The sequence below is a fragment of the Phyllopteryx taeniolatus genome, chromosome 11, assembly GCF_024500385.1.
Source record: "Phyllopteryx taeniolatus isolate TA_2022b chromosome 11, UOR_Ptae_1.2, whole genome shotgun sequence".
NCBI lineage: Eukaryota > Metazoa > Chordata > Actinopteri > Syngnathiformes > Syngnathidae > Phyllopteryx > Phyllopteryx taeniolatus.
Genome location: NC_084512.1, coordinates 5,335,220 through 5,352,876, shown reverse-complemented (window position 1 = coordinate 5,352,876; position 17,657 = coordinate 5,335,220). Strand labels below are relative to the sequence as shown.

General features: G+C 42.1%; 1 protein-coding gene across 6 annotated transcripts in view; it reads left to right on the top strand.

Moving 5' to 3' along the window:
- The window catches only part of blnk (B cell linker), a 31,350-nt gene that overhangs the window by 13,101 nt on the left and 592 nt on the right, over positions 1–17,657 (top strand). For 2 of the 6 annotated variants that reach the window (XM_061790016.1, XM_061790011.1), the window contains exons 2-19: positions 2,559–2,624; positions 4,659–4,705; positions 5,432–5,475; positions 5,573–5,690; positions 5,990–6,093; positions 8,090–8,162; positions 12,381–12,406; positions 12,484–12,515; positions 12,676–12,703; positions 12,809–12,860; positions 13,068–13,107; positions 13,180–13,204; positions 13,300–13,330; positions 14,050–14,128; positions 14,211–14,239; positions 16,810–16,859; positions 16,945–17,028; positions 17,103–17,258. In XM_061790016.1, the coding sequence (XP_061646000.1) occupies positions 5,440–5,475; positions 5,573–5,690; positions 5,990–6,093; positions 8,090–8,162; positions 12,381–12,406; positions 12,484–12,515; positions 12,676–12,703; positions 12,809–12,860; positions 13,068–13,107; positions 13,180–13,204; positions 13,300–13,330; positions 14,050–14,128; positions 14,211–14,239; positions 16,810–16,859; positions 16,945–17,028; positions 17,103–17,258 (963 nt within the window). In that variant the 5' untranslated portion in view covers positions 2,559–2,624; positions 4,659–4,705; positions 5,432–5,439. Of the gene's footprint in view, positions 1–2,170; positions 2,337–2,558; positions 2,625–4,658; positions 4,706–5,431; positions 5,476–5,572; positions 5,691–5,989; positions 6,094–8,089; positions 8,163–12,380; positions 12,407–12,483; positions 12,516–12,675; positions 12,704–12,808; positions 12,861–13,067; positions 13,108–13,179; positions 13,205–13,299; positions 13,331–14,049; positions 14,129–14,210; positions 14,240–16,809; positions 16,860–16,944; positions 17,029–17,102; positions 17,259–17,657 lie in introns of those variants that run through there. The other 4 variants (XM_061790010.1, XM_061790015.1, XM_061790014.1 and 1 more) reach the window with 4 other exon arrangements.

The following is a 17,657-nucleotide window of genomic DNA, read 5'->3' as shown; positions in this document are numbered from 1 at the left end:
CTGGTATGTGGCTGTGTTCAGAAGTAACAGATCACATTCAAATTTGTGTTCAATGGGAGTCCACACACACTTGCTACCATTTCAATTTTAAGTGGAAAAAAAATAACAACACATGCATAGGGCATAAAAGAAACATTATTTGCTTTAAACACTAAAATGACTGAATGAAGAAGCTGTTTGCTGACCGGACTAATTGATAAAGTGTGTGTGTGAGAGAGAGAGAGAAAGAGAGAGAGAGAGAGAGAGAGAGAGAGAGAGAGAACATGATTCATGTTTTACAGTTACTTGTGACCATAAAATAGTGCTAATGTTGCCATATGCACAGCCAAAACAACAGCCAAAACATCTGCAACTTACCGCAAAGTGTTTTCTCAAGTTAAAAGTGGGCTGAAATTTCAAAGTTTGTGCAGTTACAAAACTACACTGCATGTTTAAAGATCTTGTTATTCCTAGTTTGTAATGTAAACATGAGTCGCACGCAGCTGTCACGACTCACTTTGCTTGGCCCGCGAAGCCCAATAGAAGGGGTTGTGTGCGGACATCTGACTTTCTTGTCTTGTTTGATTGGTGAACTTGAGTTAAATGTCACAGTGGTGGTAAAGTTAGATTGGAGCAACGGCTCCCAATGCGGAAGTCTAAAACAAAAGTCTAAAAATGGATTCCTCACGCAATTATTGATAAATGAAAGTAGCCAGGGGGCACGGTGGGCGACTGGTTAAGGTGTCTGCCTCACAGTTCTGAGGAGCGGGGTTCAATCCCCGGCCCCGCCTGTGTGGAGTTTCCATGTTCTCCCCGTGTCTGCGTGGGTTTTCTCCGGGCACTCTGGTTTCCTCCCACATCCCAAAAACATGCATGGTAGGTTGATTGAAGACTCTAAATTGCCCGTAGGTGTGAATGTGAGTGCGAATGGTGGTTTGTTTGTATGTGCCCTGCGATTGGCTGGCAACCAGTTCAGGGTGTACCCTGCCTCCTGCCCGATGATAGCTGGGATAGGCTCCAGCACGCCCGCAAACCCTAGTGAGGAGAAGCGGCTCAGAAAATGGATTGATGGATGGATCCATCAATCCAAAATGCTTCCTAATAACTGTTCTCCTACAGTTCTGAGTGGACAAAGATTTAGAAAAGTTTGAAACTGATGATCCTATTGGGACTTTAACTGGAAATGCATTGTTTTTTCATTCCACAACTCAAACTTCATTACAGTTTTCCACGAGAGAGACGAAAATAATACAATGATTTAAGATGTGCTTACATTACACCTCCAGATTGCAATAGTGTCAAATAAGTATTATGGGTCCTTTCTATATATAATCTGATCAAATATAGTTGACATAGCCCAATGTAGGTCTTTTTGAAAATCCATTTTTTACTCATATGAGTATTTGAATTATTATTATTATGGTCCTTCTTTGTCAGTCCAGCTGTCTTTATTGTTAATGTCACTGGAGACAGCCTTATTGTGTTGTTGGAATATATGAGAGGGACCTGTGAGCTGAAGTGCCAGGATGAGGCAGCCATTTTGCATTCGCAAAATAGCAGACAACAAAATAAATGGTGTTATTTCTGAGATATGAATGAATATGTATGCATTTGTGAACGTGTCTGAACTATTGCATGTCTTTACCGTCGCTACAATTGTATAAAGACAAGAGTTAAATAGTTTATCATTTATGCACTTGTAGCCATATAATTTGAAGGGCAACACATTTTTATGCAGCTGTTTATGTCTTTACCGTTATAAAAAGAAGTGTATATCAATGGGCCAGGGCTACCATCATTTGCACTGTCAATAAGGATTGCCTTTACTATTAATGCCTAAAATTTTAAATCATCAATAACTTTTTGAAAATAGAACTTTAAGCGTGGCTGTTTTAGCATGGGAGACATTTACCCACATAAAACCAAGGCGGCATAAAAAAATTGCTGAATTATAATAATTATTTTTTTTTACAAGTTTCTTAATCATTAATAAATTATATGGTAATGGCCCATATAAGGAAGTGCAATAACACCCCTAACCAACACGAGATGGTCCCAGCACTTGCACCTGCTGATGCAAGACATTTGTTGAAAATTGTGGTCACACAAATCAACTTTTTTGTGTGTGAGTGTTAGTTTAAGAGTGTGAGTGACAAGAAATAGAAAAGAGAAGTGATTCTTTTTTTTTTTGGGGTGGGGGGGCAACCAGAATGAATTCCAAAGGTGTGACTTATTTAGACCTACAGTACAGTATGAGATAAATGATGCTTAAATATGTAAAGCCTTGGGTTGAGTGAAAACATGGATATTTTAGGTAAACTCGCAGCTTCTGCCACAGCAAAGATTCGGTAAGCTCTGTGAGTTCTTCTCACCATCTGAACTACAACATGACTTTTATTTTGACATTTAAAGGAATGTGTTACAGCTGTTAACTCGACCAACCAAAATGATTTATAGTCTAAGGCTGTGCCTTTGCCATTCTACAAAATTTAAAAACAGCAACGCCCTATTCAACCTTTTCCCCATTCACGTTTACACTGCGGGTTCTATCTGACCAACTATGTTAATGTTTTTTCTAGGCATCTTCAAAAGATTGCTCAGGACATCCAGAAAAATGATGACAGCTACCTGAATAAACTAAAAAGGTACATTTAATATTTTATATTTCTTTTTAACAATTAAATACTGTCCAAGTCCAATTCGACATTTGACACCAATAAAAATACCCTAAATGGCATTCTTTCAGCCTGAAATTTCATGACTTTTCATCAAGTGATCTGAAATCAACAAAAATGGAAATACTTAAAAATGTCATTCTTTTGTACATGTGCTGCAAAGTTTGTATACACTGTGCCTGTTCCAGGTTAAATTTGACCCGTATCTACTAAAATAGATTTTGGACCTACCACCAGTCTCTGTCAATTCAAAGAAAATGGCGGGAATGTTGGGAATCTTAAAACTGTGAAACTGTAATGTGTGTATTATTTATGGGACAATGGTAACTGTGTTCAAAAGGCGATTGAAATGCAAAATGTCCCGAGAACATTTGAAACAGGTTTCCACTAAAACGTGCCCCTGATGGTTTTTGAAATGTCCTGGAGGATTATCGAAAACATCTTATGTACAGTTTTTTAATGTGTCAGTGGGCAAGGTGTTCACAGGTGAAGTTGAAAAAGTCCCGAGAACTGTTTGTGTTCCAATCACATTTGACCGGATTCCAGCAAAAACATCCCCATGTTAGTCTTTGAAGAGACATTGGGGAAAACAGCAAATGAATGAGCATAAATACAAAAGATAAGAAACAGATGCCATACAGAGGTCAGAGGGTGCCTTGACATAGGCACAAGACATTCACCTGCAAAAACAAAATACCTGCCATCAATTATTCGATCAAAACTGGGTCATAAACTCATGAAGCTTTATGAGCTGATATTTCCGTGACTGAGGTTATGGCAGACGGGCTTAAGCTACCTTCCAAGAGGTTCTAGATTTAAAAACTAGTGCTGTAAAACATAGAAAATACACTTTCCCTTTACTCTGAAACATTGATTCAGGATTAATCATCCATTTATGAGTGTCAGAAAGGCTATTAATAAATTTTGCAAAGATCTGTAGTTCATAATTTAATAATGTGAGGATATTCTTGGCCCAGGTCAAAATTGACCCATAATAGACTACTTATGCATGGAAAATTAACAGCTTGCCACCTAACTACAACCACAAAAACAATTAAACGTTTGTTGGCCATTACAATAGCAGACCTCTAACATCTAAACATGAATGTGTGTGTTGTTGGAAAATGTTTCCGCTTTCACAGTCATTTCACTAAGAAACACTATGAAGCCAAAAATATATAAAACAGATGGCCTCTGTCTCACGTACTGTTTCTGATATGAATCCCTTGAAGGATAGAAACCACTTGGAGTTGCTACACTCAAGATTTGTGTTACTAAACTTACTTACATGTCTGTTCAGTTCAAAGCTGTCTTTCCCTTCTAACACTATTCTAAGATTCTCCTTTTGTTCAGAAAAAAATGCAACCTCATGCCTCAAATGCTGTCATTTGAGTTATCCAAATCACATTTATGTTGTACATTTATGTTCATGGCACATATACACCAAGTTAAAACGACTGTGTGTGGACTCACCACCTGCAAGGGAAGCATAGGGCTTTGTTGCTCGTGTAAAAAGAGGACAAATTGCAGGTTCAGGGGTGGTGAGCTCCCGGCCAGGCAAGATCGATTTCACTGTTTTGTCCAGTTAATGAAATTTCATCCCCACATATATGAGAGAGAAACATACCACTTTTTGGGAAGGTCTGTGACAAAACCACCAATATTTTAAATGTTAAGCCACAGCAAAAGAGGAATAGATTGCATTTATAAAACAAACATATTGTAACCCTATTAATTTTTAAGACAAATTATTTTTATACAGCAGCACCTCTAAATGCTCATTAACCATATGCATATTATTATTATTATGATATATATATATTTTTTGGAGTAAACGAGCCCCCTACAGTGAGTTACTAAATTGAAAGTTAGCTACTAAAAATACCAAAAATGGACCATGGGTTTCATTGCTTAAACTACCTGGATGGATATGGATGGATGGATGAATAAAATGTTAAACTTTTCAGTCTGATACCCTGCTTATAGTGTCCTTCCATGTGGCAGATTGAAAAGCAAAGCAGTTCCAGAAGTACCTGTGAGAGACTACAAAGGTAACATCTGCATCTTTACACCTAAAATGACTTGAATGAAGACAGTCAGTTTCCATCTCTGAAACAGACGCATTTGAAAGCGCAAACTGAGGCATAGCAGGGTCACTACAACACCATTAGAAGCTTTTTAGTGTTATTAAAAATAATTCTTTCTGTTTTCATGTTAGGGTTAGGGTCAATGACAGTTTTGTAGTTAATTTTCATTAATAATTTTGCCAATCAGTCCCATCTACCATAAATCTACCATACTATGCACGCAATCATGTATTAAAATTAAATTGAAGGTTACTTTAGCCGGTATTCTAATGTCATCATTTACACCTTATTGAAGAATATACATATTTTTAATCAAAACAGTTATTTACTTTGACAATTGTTTCTAAAAATTGTCCAAATGGTTGTCTATACTGTATGTGCCCTGTGATTGACTGGCAAGCAGTCCAAGGCATAGCACGCCTCTCTTCCAAAGTCAACTGGGATATAGGCGCCAGCTCACCAGTGATCCTTATGAGAGTAACAGAACAGAAAATGGATGGACGACTAGATTATATAAATGATGGAAAACAGATAATTTGGTACTTAAATGAAGGCGAGACATGTTTCACTGCTTCCGTAACAGACACACAAGACTGATTTATCTGTGAAGTGATTGGATCAATTTGCGGGGTTTCGTAATTGAAGCATGTTTTCCTCAAATTCCAATACGATGATCTATGGTGATTACAGATGAGGTGATGGTGGATCTGGAAGATTTATCTGAAATGGAATATGTAAGTTTGAAAAAAAATAAAAAATATGGCAAAATTATTTACACAGCGCTACAGTTCCCTCTAAAGTAGCAAACCTTTCAATGCATGTTGTTCCCAGGATAATGATACGTATGACAATGCACTGCAAGGGCACGATATCAACTATGAGCCGCCTCCCTGCTGCAAAGTCTTCACCAGAACCACTTCTTCATCTTTTCTAACAGGGGACTATCTTGGTTAGAGTTTTCAAGTCCACTCAAGCATAATTTTCCCTCTAAAATGTATCACTGGTAGTGAACAGATTAAGGCCACATCATTTGTCTTGATACATTGAAAATGTATACATGATTTGACTCATTTTCTATAACCTTGGTAGTTTTGCCAGTTTTTTAGTATATGTTAACACTCTTATACCGCAAGTTGAATCAGGTGCTTTGTGTTGAGTTTTTAAATAGAAACACTGTCAAACCGGCACCTCGAGGGAATTAAGAAGAGAGCATTATGCAAATGCTGACGCTCTGCTTCTGCCTTCCAGACAGCTGCCATAATGGACCAAACTTGGAACACAGAAAGGCCTTCAAAAGGGGCAAAGAATCTCAACAACTACCCCCAGAACCCACCTATGTGGACAGTAATGACGTAAGATTAAAATCAAGACACAAGTATATACTAAAAATATTGTCCCCCTTCTCACTTTTTTTGGTTTGTTTGCAGTTTCCCTACTTTGTTTAAGATAAGATAATCAAACAATATAAATATCAGACAAAGATGACCCAAGTAAACAAAATGCAGTTTTTAAACAGTGATTTTATTTATTAAGGAAAAGACATTTCAAAGTTACTTTGGCCTGTGTGAAAAAGTAATTTAACTGGTTGGGCCATCTGCGATTGGCTGGCGACCAGTTCAGGGTGTACCCCGCCTGTTGGCCGAAGATAGCTGGGATAGGCTCCAGCCCGCCCGTGACCCTAGTGATGATAAGCGGTACAGTAAATGGATGGATGGATGGATGGTTGGTTGGGCCATCCTCAGCAGCAACAACTGAAAATCAAGCATTTTCTATCACTGGCAATGAGTCTTTTACATCTCTGTGTAGATATGTTGGCCCACTCTTCCTTGCAGAACTGTTTAATTCAGCAACAATGGAGGACTTTTAAGCATGAATGGCCTTTTTCAGATCATGTCACAGTATTTCAATCGAATTCAAGTCTGGACTTTGACTAGGGCACTCCAAAACCTTCATTTAATTTTTTATTTTGTCTGTTTGTTGTGAAGCCATTCAGAAGTTGACTTGCTGGTGTGTATTTGATCATTCTCCGGCTGCAGAACCCAAGTGTGTTCCAGCTTGAGGTCACAAACTGATGGCTGAACATTGTCCTTCAGGATTTTCTGGTAAAGAGCAGAATTCATGATTCCATCAATCACAGCAACTCATTCAGGTCAAGCAGCCCCAGATCATCACACGACCACCACCATACAGTATTTGACTGTTCTTTTTCTGAAATTACATTTATGCCAGATGTAACTAGACAAACACCTTCCAAAAAGTTCAACTTTTGTCTCATCAGTCCTTAAAATAATCTTGGGAATCTTTCAGAGGTTGGTTTTATTTTCATTTATGCCATTTATGTTCTTTTTTGGTCAGCATGGGTTTTGGCCTAGGAACTCTGCAATGGATGCCATTTTTGCCCATGACATAAACTGAGGTAAGAGATGCTCGCAGTTCTTAAAGTGCAACCAAACTCATTTTCTTGTTTTGGTTCTAAAATATATTCAATATGTTTGATGATGGCTGAAAAGATCTGCAAAGACTGAGAACAATATAATACTGAATTGTTGACATATGGCTCGGGGAGGTGGAATTTTCAGAGATCTCAGCTACACGCACACAGCGTCTGGAAGCTGAAAGAATGTCTCAATTCTTGACCATTTTTGAAGCCTGATTTCACATACTTTGTGATTTTTTTGGTATCCATTCGTTCATTGTCCGACTTGTTAAGACTTTTCTGTGATGTGTCAAATTTACTAGACATATTTTGGGTCGGTTTGGTTGCACTTGTTTCTTTGTTTTCCTGGGTTCCTTTGTGACCTCCCGAATGAGTCCTCGCTGTGCTCTTGGGTAATTTTTGTAGGTCAACCATTCCCTTGAAGGTTCACCACTGTTCCGTGTTTTGTCCATACATGAATAATGGCTCTCACTGCGGTTCTCTGGAGTCCTAAAGCTTTAGAAACGGCTTTGTAACACTTTCCAGACTGATATATGTCAAACAATTTATTTCTTGTCTGTTCTTGAATTTCTTTGGACAGTGGCATTTTGTTGCAGCTTTTTGAGATCTTTTGGCTGTCTTCATTTTGTCAGACAGGTTCTATTTACGTGATTTCTTCATTGGACAGGTCTCGAGGTAATCAAGCTTGGGTGTGTTCAAATTGGGCGAAAGGGAAAGTGTGTGAAAATTGACTCAGCTTTCCAAAAATGTCATTAGCTACAGTTAATTCCTGATTTAACAAGGGGGGTCATAAACTTGAGTTTGAGTGAGTGAGTTTCTTCCCTTAATAAATAAAATCACTATTTAAAATTTCATTTAGTGTTTTTTGGGGGGTTATCATCATTTATTGTGTTGTTTTTGCTGTTCTACAGGGAGACTACATCAATCCAGATGGCAGTAATGAGGATGGCAACTATGTAGAACCTGCAGAGAACCTCCCTGCTAGTAAGATACACTTCTGAATATAACAAAGAAGTATAAATGTGAAACTTGAGAATAGTAAAGGGTGGGGGAAAAACGCTCCGAGTTGTTGAAGGCTATTTCAACAAAAATATCCATTCATCCATCTATTTTCTTCCGCTTATCCGAGGTCGGGTTGCGGGGTCAGTAGCTTTAGCCCAGACTTCCCTCTCCCCAGCTACTTCATCCAGCTCTTCCGGGGGGATCCCGAAGCACTCAGTGGCCACCTGGGAGACATAGTCTCTCCAGCGTGTCCTGGGCCATCCTCGGGGTCGCCTGCCGGTGGGACGCACCTGGAACAGCTCACCTGGGAGGCGTCCAGTAGGCATCTGAATCAGATGCCCCAGCCACCTCATCTGGCTCCTCTCAATTTGGAGGAGCAGCGGCTCTGGATGACAGAGCTTCTCACCTTATCTCTAAGGGAGACACCCTGCGGAGGAAACTCATTTCGGCCACTTGTATCCGGGATCTTGTTCTTTCGGTCACGACTCACAGCTCGTGACCATAGGTGAGGGTAGGAACGTAGATCGACGGTAAATCGAGAGCTTCGCCTTTCGGCTTATCTCCTTCTTCACCACAATGGACTGATACAAAGTCTGCATCACAGCAGACGCTGCACCGATCCGCCTGTCGATCTCCCATTCCATTCTTCCCTCACTCGTGAACAAGACCCCAAGATACTTGAACTCCTCCACTTGGGGCAGAATCTCATCCCCGACCTGGAGAGGGCACGCCACCCTTTTCCGACTGAGGACCATGGTCTCAGATTTGGAGGAGCTGATTTTCATCCCAGCCGCTTCAAACTCGGCTCCGAACCACACCAATGAGAGTTGGAGATCACGGCTTGATGAAGTCAACAAAACCACATCATCGGCAAAAAGCAGAGATGCAACACTGAGGCCACCAAACCGGACCCCCTCTACGCCTTGGCTGCACCTAGAAATTCTGTGCATAAAGTTATGAACAGAATCGGTGACAAAGGGAAGCCTTGGCGGAATCCAACCCACATCGGAAACGAGTCCAACTTACTGCAATGCGTAAGTCTGACACCGGTCGTACAGGGACCAAACAGCCCGTATCAGGGGGTTCGCTACCCCATACTCCCGAAGCACCCCCCAAAGGACACCCCGAGGGACACGGTCTAATGCCTTCTCCAAGTCCACAAGACACATGTAGACTGGTTGGACGAACTCCCATGCACCCTCGAGGACCCTACTGAGGGTGTAGAGCTGGTCCACTGTTCCACGGCCAGGACGAAAACCACACTGTCCATCCATCCATTTTCTGAGCCGCTTCTCCTCACTAGGGTCGTGGGCGTGCTGGAGCCTATCCCAGCTGTCATCGGGCAGGAGGCGGGGTACACCCTGAACTGGTTGCCAGCCAATCGCAGGGCACATAGGAACAAACAACCATTCGCACTCATAGTCATGCCTACGGGCAATTTAGAGTCTCCAATTCATGCATGTTTTTGGGATGTGGGAGGAAACCGGAGTGCCCGGAGAAAACCCACGCAGGCACGGGGAGAACATGCAAACTCCACACAGGCGGGGCCGGGGATTGAACCCGGGTCCTCAGAACTGTGAGGCTGACGCTCTAACCAGTCGGCCACCGTGCCGCCCGAAAACCACACTGCTCCTCCTGAATCTGAGATTCGACTGCCAGAAGGGACCCTCCTCTGCATCCCCCCTGAATAGACATTGCCAGGGAGGCTGAGGAGTGTGATCCTCCGGTAGTTGGAACACACCTTAGGTCCCTTCTTAAAAAGGGGGCCCACCACCCCAGTCTGCCAATCCAGAGGCACTGTCCAAGATGTCCACGCGATGTTGCAGAGACGTGTCAACCAGGACAGCCCCACAACATCCAGAGCCTTTAGGAACTCCGGGCGAATCTTATCCACCCCTGGGGCCTTTCCACCGAGGAGCTATTTAACCACCTCGGTGGCCTAAACCCCAGAGATAGGAGAGCCCGCCTGAGAGACCCCAGCATCTGCTTCCTCATGGGTAGGCGTGTCGGTGGTATTGAGGCGGTCTTCGAAGTATTCTCCCCACTGACTCATGACGTCCCGAGTCAAGGTCATCCCCACTATACACAGCTTTGATGGTGCACTGCTTCCCCCTCCTGAGACGCTGGATGGTGGACCAGAATTTCCTTGAAGTCGTCCGGAAGTCTTTCTCCATGGCCTCACCAAACTCCTCCCATGCCCGAGTTTTTGCTTCAGCGACCACCAAAGCTGTATTCCACTTGACCAGTCAGTACCCATCAGCTGCCTCAGGAGTCCCACAGGCCAAAAAGGCCCGATAGGACTCCTTCTTCAGCTTGACGGCATCCTTCACCATTGGTGTTCACCAACGGGTTCGGGGATTGCCACCACCTTATGGCCACAGCTTCGGTTGGCCGCCTCAGCAATGGAGGCGCAGAACATGGTCCACTCGGACAAAATGTCCCCCACCTCCCCTGGAACATGAGCAAAGTTCTGTCGGAGGTGGGAGTTGAAACTCCTTCTGACAGGGGATTCTGCCAGACGTTCCCACCAGACACTCACAATACGTTCGGCCCTGCCACGTTGGACCAGCATCTTCTCCCACCTTCTAATCAGTGGTGGTGATCAGTTAACAGCTCTGCCACTCTCTTCACCAGTGTCCAAGACATGCGGGTCGCAAGTCCGATGACACGACCACAAAGTCGATCATCGAACTGCGACCTAGGGTGTCCGGGTGCCAAGTGCACGTGTGGACACCCTTATACTTGAACATGGTGTTTGTTATGGACAATCCGTGATGAGCACAGAAGTCCAATAACAGAACACCGCTCGGGTTCTCATCGGGGGGTCCGTTCCTCCCAATCATGCCCTCAAGTTCTCACTGTGATTGCCCACGTGAGCATTGAAGTCCCCCAGCAGATCGATGGAGTCCCCAGCAGGAGCGCTCTCCAGCACCCCCTCTAAAGACTCCAAATAGGGTGGGTACTCTGAACTGCTCTTTGGTGCATACACACAAACAACAGTCAGGACCCCACCCGAAGGCGGAGGGAGGCTACCCTCTCGTCCACTGGGGTGAACCCCAGCGTATAGGCGCCCAGCCGGGGGGCAATAAGTATACCCACACCTGCTCGGTGCCTCTCACCGTGGGGAGTGGAAGAGTGGGGAGTGGAAGAGAGTCCGACCACTCTCAAGAGGACTGGTACCAGATCCCAAGCTGTGTGTGGAGGCGAGCACAACTATATATAGTCGGAACTTCTTCACCTCACACACCAGCTCGGCCTCCTTCCCTGCCAGAGAGGTGACATTCCACGTTCCTAGAGCCAGTTTCTGTAGCCGGCGATCGGATCGCCAAGGTCCCTGCCTTCGGCCACCGCCCATCTCACACTGCACCCGACCCGTTTGGCCCCTACCACAGGTGGTGAGCCCATGGGAACACTACTCAACAAAAATATTCTAAGTATAAATGCTTTCCTTTATCTCTATCGTTAGATCCTAAGATATATTCTGCAATGCAAACAGAACCATGAAAGGCCATCTCGTATTATCACTAACTTTAAGTTAATAAAAGAGGGACCTATTTGACGTGCAGAGATTTTTTTTTTCATTTTGCCAATTTATCAAAACAGGTATTGTATAAAATTGACACTATTTTTGTTATTTTATTTACTTTTTTTACTGAAGTCAGACCCATGCTTAAGATAAGGAGTGCAATCAGTACTTCTACTTTGCGATTTTGTTTTACACAAATATCTGTACCTCAACGGAATGTGAGTACTTTTGCTACCTCTGCTTAACTGTCATACAGGTTAACGAGTATCAATATTACAACATAGACGCCTCATGTCTCTCACTTTTAAACATGTCGTCACTGTAAATAATAAAACGCAAAAACAAGAAAAGTGATGGTGCATATGGTACTGGTGAAGTTTTTATCTTTTCAATTCATGTGTGTTACATCCTCCTTTATTTCTCACATTCTCGCCCTTGTTGAAGTTGATCCTTCTTTTGGAATGTGGAGCAAAAATTAATTACAAATATTCAGTGCTCTGAAGTGAAAAAGACTTGTATGACTTGTAGACTTGTCAACAGTATGTTGATGTGTTTAGACCAATAAAACATTGTTCAAACACCCAAATTCATTAATAATAATCACAAAGAATTTAAATTAAAAATGCCCATATATTGAACACCTAACAAAATTACAAATTTGACATTTTTTCCAGATTTGTATGAAGTTCCAGAAAAAGAGGTGGGCTTTTTCATTGAAATCTGTGTGTGACAAGAATTACAGCATGTTCATTAAAGGTATTTATGGGATCTTCACAGGATACCATGTTGAGACAGGTTTCAGCAAACAGGTAAACCTTAAAATATTATTTAGTCTATTTACCGTAATGCATGTGAGTGAGAAATTAGCCGTTACTTCAACCCTGCAGTGATACAATTAAATGAAAAAGAGAAACATAAGGGCCCAAATAAGAGCATGTAAACGTTTCCCTGCTCTGATCTTGATTTCAGAGTAAAAATGAGGAGATCACGCTGTACTGTAAGTGTTAACAAATGAGCAAGCCATCTCAACATGCAGTATATGATATATTGGAGGCTCATCTTTATGTTTTTTTGTTTTGTTTTGTTTTTTGTAATCATCCAGGACCAGCAGGCTGAAAGTGACTCGAGATATGAAGTATGGGATCATGAAAATAGTGGGTATCAAATGGAGGAAACACCAGTAATCCCTAATTATAGACCTAAACAGTAGTACAGTAATTTAGCATGTTGTGCCATCTAGAGCATGGCCAGTGGAACAACAGAAACACATTGATGCATAAGTGTTTAATAAAAGCAAGCGAGGTTCTCAGTGAGAGATCATATGAATTTATGATTGTGGTTTCCTATTGATCAACCTGCAGAGCAACCTCCTCCATACCCACCCAAACCTTTGCCGAGAGGGTGAGTAACACAAACATACACTTTACCTTTACATTAAATGATGGAGGCATTAGACCCGTTTTTCTTTTTCAGGTCACTGAAACCTCCCTTAAGGCTGGTAGGTTGAATCCCTCAATACATTGCCTTGCTTTAATATTAATTCATCGTGCGCTTTGTTTGTTTCTAAAATCACTTGCATGACTCTTATTTCAGGCACAAGATGTAAAGCAGAGAGACTGTGACCGTAGGTATTTGAATCAGGTCTAGCCAATTTGCAAAAGAAATGAGCAGACATCAGTTTAAAAGATTGTGGTGTCCCATTAGTGCATAGTTATTTATTGTACAAATTACTTTTCAGATCTTTTCAAATGAAATGTGAGAGCAGATTATTGCACATAGTTGACACTAATACAGTGGAACATCCAAAGTTGATATGAAAGACTGCTTAGTAGTAAGCAATGTAATAATACATATATCATATTCCAATTTATTTAAAAAAAAACAGATTCTAACCTAAATAGCATGTAGCAGACACTAATGCAGATTAACTCTCCTAACATTCAGAACTTGAAACTCAAACAACATCACAGAACACATTGTTTGACTTTGAACGTTCCACGCACTGTAAAAATTAATCTGCTTGATACATGCAATTTCTCTTCAAAATTAAGAGTTGAGAAGTCGTGTTTCAAATCTGTTTGAAGTTTGAATGTTCTCTCTTCGTGCTTGCATGGGCTTCCTCCCACATTCAAAAACATGCATGGTAGGTTGATTGCGAACGGCATGCGAGTGGTCATTTGCCAATGACAGGCAAGCAGTTCAGGGTGTACCACAGTCTCTCGCCCAAAGTCAGCTGAAATAGGCTCCAGCTTACCCGACCCCAATGAGGGCAAGCGGGAAGTGGTATACAATGAATTACTGTAATGGATACAACATTCTGATAGTCTGTGTGGATGATTACAGGGCAAATGCATCTGATAACTTACCCTGATCGTAAATCACATCCTCCAAAATCCTCCACTATGGACATGAAACCTCCAAAGTAAGGCACATGCAGTATTTTGAGTGTTAACCCATTTTAGTTTATTCGTGTGACCTACTATTTGTCTGGACTCTTTGTACAGGATACCTCTTCCAAATGTTACCTTCTCCAGTAAGTAATAATGGGACTTCGGTGGGTATACGCTCAAGAAAACAACCAAATCAGATGAATTTGTGGTTTACAAAGAGAGGAGAGGTTATCATTTTTACAACATGTGGAAAAAATTGCTGGTACCCCTCTGTTAATGAAAGAAAAACCCACAGTGGTCACAGAAATAACTTAAATTTTACAAAAGTAATAATTTATTTTTTTTAAATGATGAAAATTAACTATGAAAATCAGACATTGGTTTAGAATTGTCGTTGAACAAAATATTTTTTTTTTTAAATGTAACAAAATGTATGGTACCCCGAGAAAACATTGAAAATAATTTGACCATAAGGACATGTTCAAACAAGGTGTGTCCTCTAATTAGCCTTAGAGGTGTCTTGTAATCAGTCAGTCAACCTATTTAAAGGTAAAGAAACGCATAAGACGAATGCTAACAAAAGAGCCAAGAACAATCTCCAAAGAAATTAAAGGTACATCAGTCTCAGATCACACCATCCATCATTGTTTGAGCCAAAGTGGACTGGATGGGAGACAACCAAGGAGGACACCACTGTTGAAAATAAATCATAAAATAGCGAGACTGGAATTTGCCAAACTGCATGCTGACAAGCCACAAAGCTTCTGGGGGAATGTTCTAGAGACAGATGAGACAAAACTGGAATTTTTTGGCAAGGCACAGAATCCTCTTTATTGCCAAGTATGTCAAAAACACACAAGGAATTTGTCTCTGGTAGTTGGAGCCACTATGACAATAGGCAGCCATTTTGACAGTAAATACTTTGAGACATAAAAACATGAGTCACTTAGCCTCCAGCAATTGAATGGCAAGAGGGAAGAAGCTGTTGGAATGTCTGCTTGTTTCATTATGCATTGATCGATAGCGCCTACCTGAGGGGAGAAGCTGGAAGAGGTGGTGACCAGGATATGGAGGGTCCATGAGGATTTTGCATGCTCTTTTCTTAGTTCTGGCAGTGTGCAAGTCCTCAAGGGTGGGTAGAAGGGTACTGACAATTATTCCGGCAGTCCTAATTGTCAGTTGCAGTCGGAGTTTGCCCTTTTTGTGGCAGCACCAAACCAGACTGTGATAGATGAACACAGGACTGATTCGATGACTGCTGTGTAGAAATGCCTCAACAGCTCCTGTGGCAGGCCGTGCTTCCTCGGAAGCCGCAGGAAGTACATCCTCTTCTGGGTCTTTTTGAGGAAGGAGTTGACATTGGTCTTCCACTTCAGGTCCTGAGAGACTGTAATTCCCAGGAACTTGAAGGTCTCGACGGTAGACACAGGGTAGTTGGACAGCCTGAGGGGCAGCTGTAGTGAAGGATACCTCCTGAAGTCCACAATCATCTCTACAGTCTTGAGTGTGTTCAACTCCAGGTGTGTCGGCCGCACCAAAGCTCCAGTCGCTCCACTTCATCTCGATACGCAGACTCGTCACCATCTTTGATGAGGCCGATGACTGTGGTGTCATCTGCAAACTTCAGAAGTTTGACCGCCGGGTGCGTTGAGGTGCAGTGGTTCATGTAGACAGAAGAGCAGCGGAGAGAGGACACATCCTTGGGGCGCCCCAGTGCTGGTGGTGCGTGTGGATGAGGTGGTGTCCCCCAGCCTCACCTGCTGTGTCGTGCCCATCATGAAGTTGTAAATCCACTGGCAGATGGCAGGCGAGACGCTGAGCTGGAGAAGCTTGGAGGAGAGGAGTTCCTTGATGATGGTGTTGAATGTAGAGCTGAAATCCACGAACAGGATCCTCACGTAGGTCTCAATCTCAAGATTATTAAGGTATTCTAGAGGGAAATTTCCACCACAGCGTCAGAAAGCTTGATCTGAGTCTGGAGAAAGCACTCTTCAAACCTGAGACAACTGGAGCACTTTGCTCATGAAGAGTGGGCCATACTACCTGGTGAGAGGTGCAGAGGTCTCATTGAAAGTCACATAAATGGTTTGATTGCAGTGCAAAAGGAGTGCAACAAAATATTAAGGGTACCATTACTTTTGTCTAGGCCTGTTTCATGATTTTTTATTTTTTTTATATAATTCTGTTGAACAATTAAAAAGCAATGTCTGATTTTCATTGGTTATTTTTTTTCATTAAATTGTTATTACCTTTGTCAGATTCAAATTATTTCTGTGACCACTTTTGTTTTTTCGTTCATTAAGAGAGGGCTGGCGGCACGGTGGACGACTGGTTAGCACACAGTTCTGAAGACCAGGGTTCAAATCTGGCCTCGCCTATGTGGAGTTTGCATGTTCTCCCCGTGCCTGTGTGGGTTTTCTCCGGGTATTCCAGTTTCTGCCCACATCCTGAAAACATGCACTGTAGGGTTAATTGAGGACTCTAAATTTGCCATAGGTGTGAATGTGAGTGCGAATGGTTGTTTGTTTATATGTGCCCTGCGATTGACTGGCGACCAGTTCAGGGTGTACCCTGCCTCTCACCCAAAGATAGCTGGGATAGGCTCCAGCATGCGGTATGGAAAATAAATGAATGAATAACAGAGGGGTACCAACAATTTTGGCCACATTTGTATGTATTTTTTCCTGGCAATAAAGTTGTCTCTGTGTACCAGAACAAACTGACAGTGATTCTGTTGAAAATGGAGCCACAGACCAAGATAAGGTTATCCTTTCAAAGCTCAATATGCATAACAAAAAACTGAATTAAAATGTATATTTACTGTTGATTTCGTTCTCCTTTATTTCAGGATGCAGATTTCTATGCGAAGCCATGGTTTGCTGGGAAATGTGACCGCAAGACTGCTGACCAGCTGTTGTTTCACGCAAATAAAGTATGGCTCTTATCAACTTCCTTACTTCTTATAGCAGTCATTGACATTTCCCTGACTGTGCTGGGTTGTTTCAGGACGGGGCCTTCATGGTGAGGAAGAGTTCGGGACAGGACAAACATCAGCCCTACACATTGGTGGTTTATAATAAGAGCAGAGTGTACAACATCCCAATCCGGTTTATACACACAAGGCAGCAGTACGCACTGGGAAGAGAGAAGAAAGGAGAAGAGGTACACTTGTAATTTTTTTTTTCATTCATGTGGCAGTGCCAATTATTACAGAAGATATGGACGTTTGACTAACCAACATTTATTTAAATGCAGTGCGACATCACTGCATGTTCGTTGTTACTATAATTTATTTAATTAAAATTGAGAATTGAAAGGGTATTTTTTTTTTTTTATGTAAAATTGTGAATTGTTGCAGTGTAATGCAGGTATGTCGCACGCACATTCAACAGCACAGCAGGTGAGGCATGACACACAAAAACTGAAGTTTTTCAATCAGTCCTGTGATTGTTAGCGACCGTCCAGGGTGTATCCCAGCTCTCGCCCAAAATCAGATGGGATACGGTCCAGCTCAAACGCAAACCTAATGAGGACAGGCATCATAAAACATGGATAAAAAGA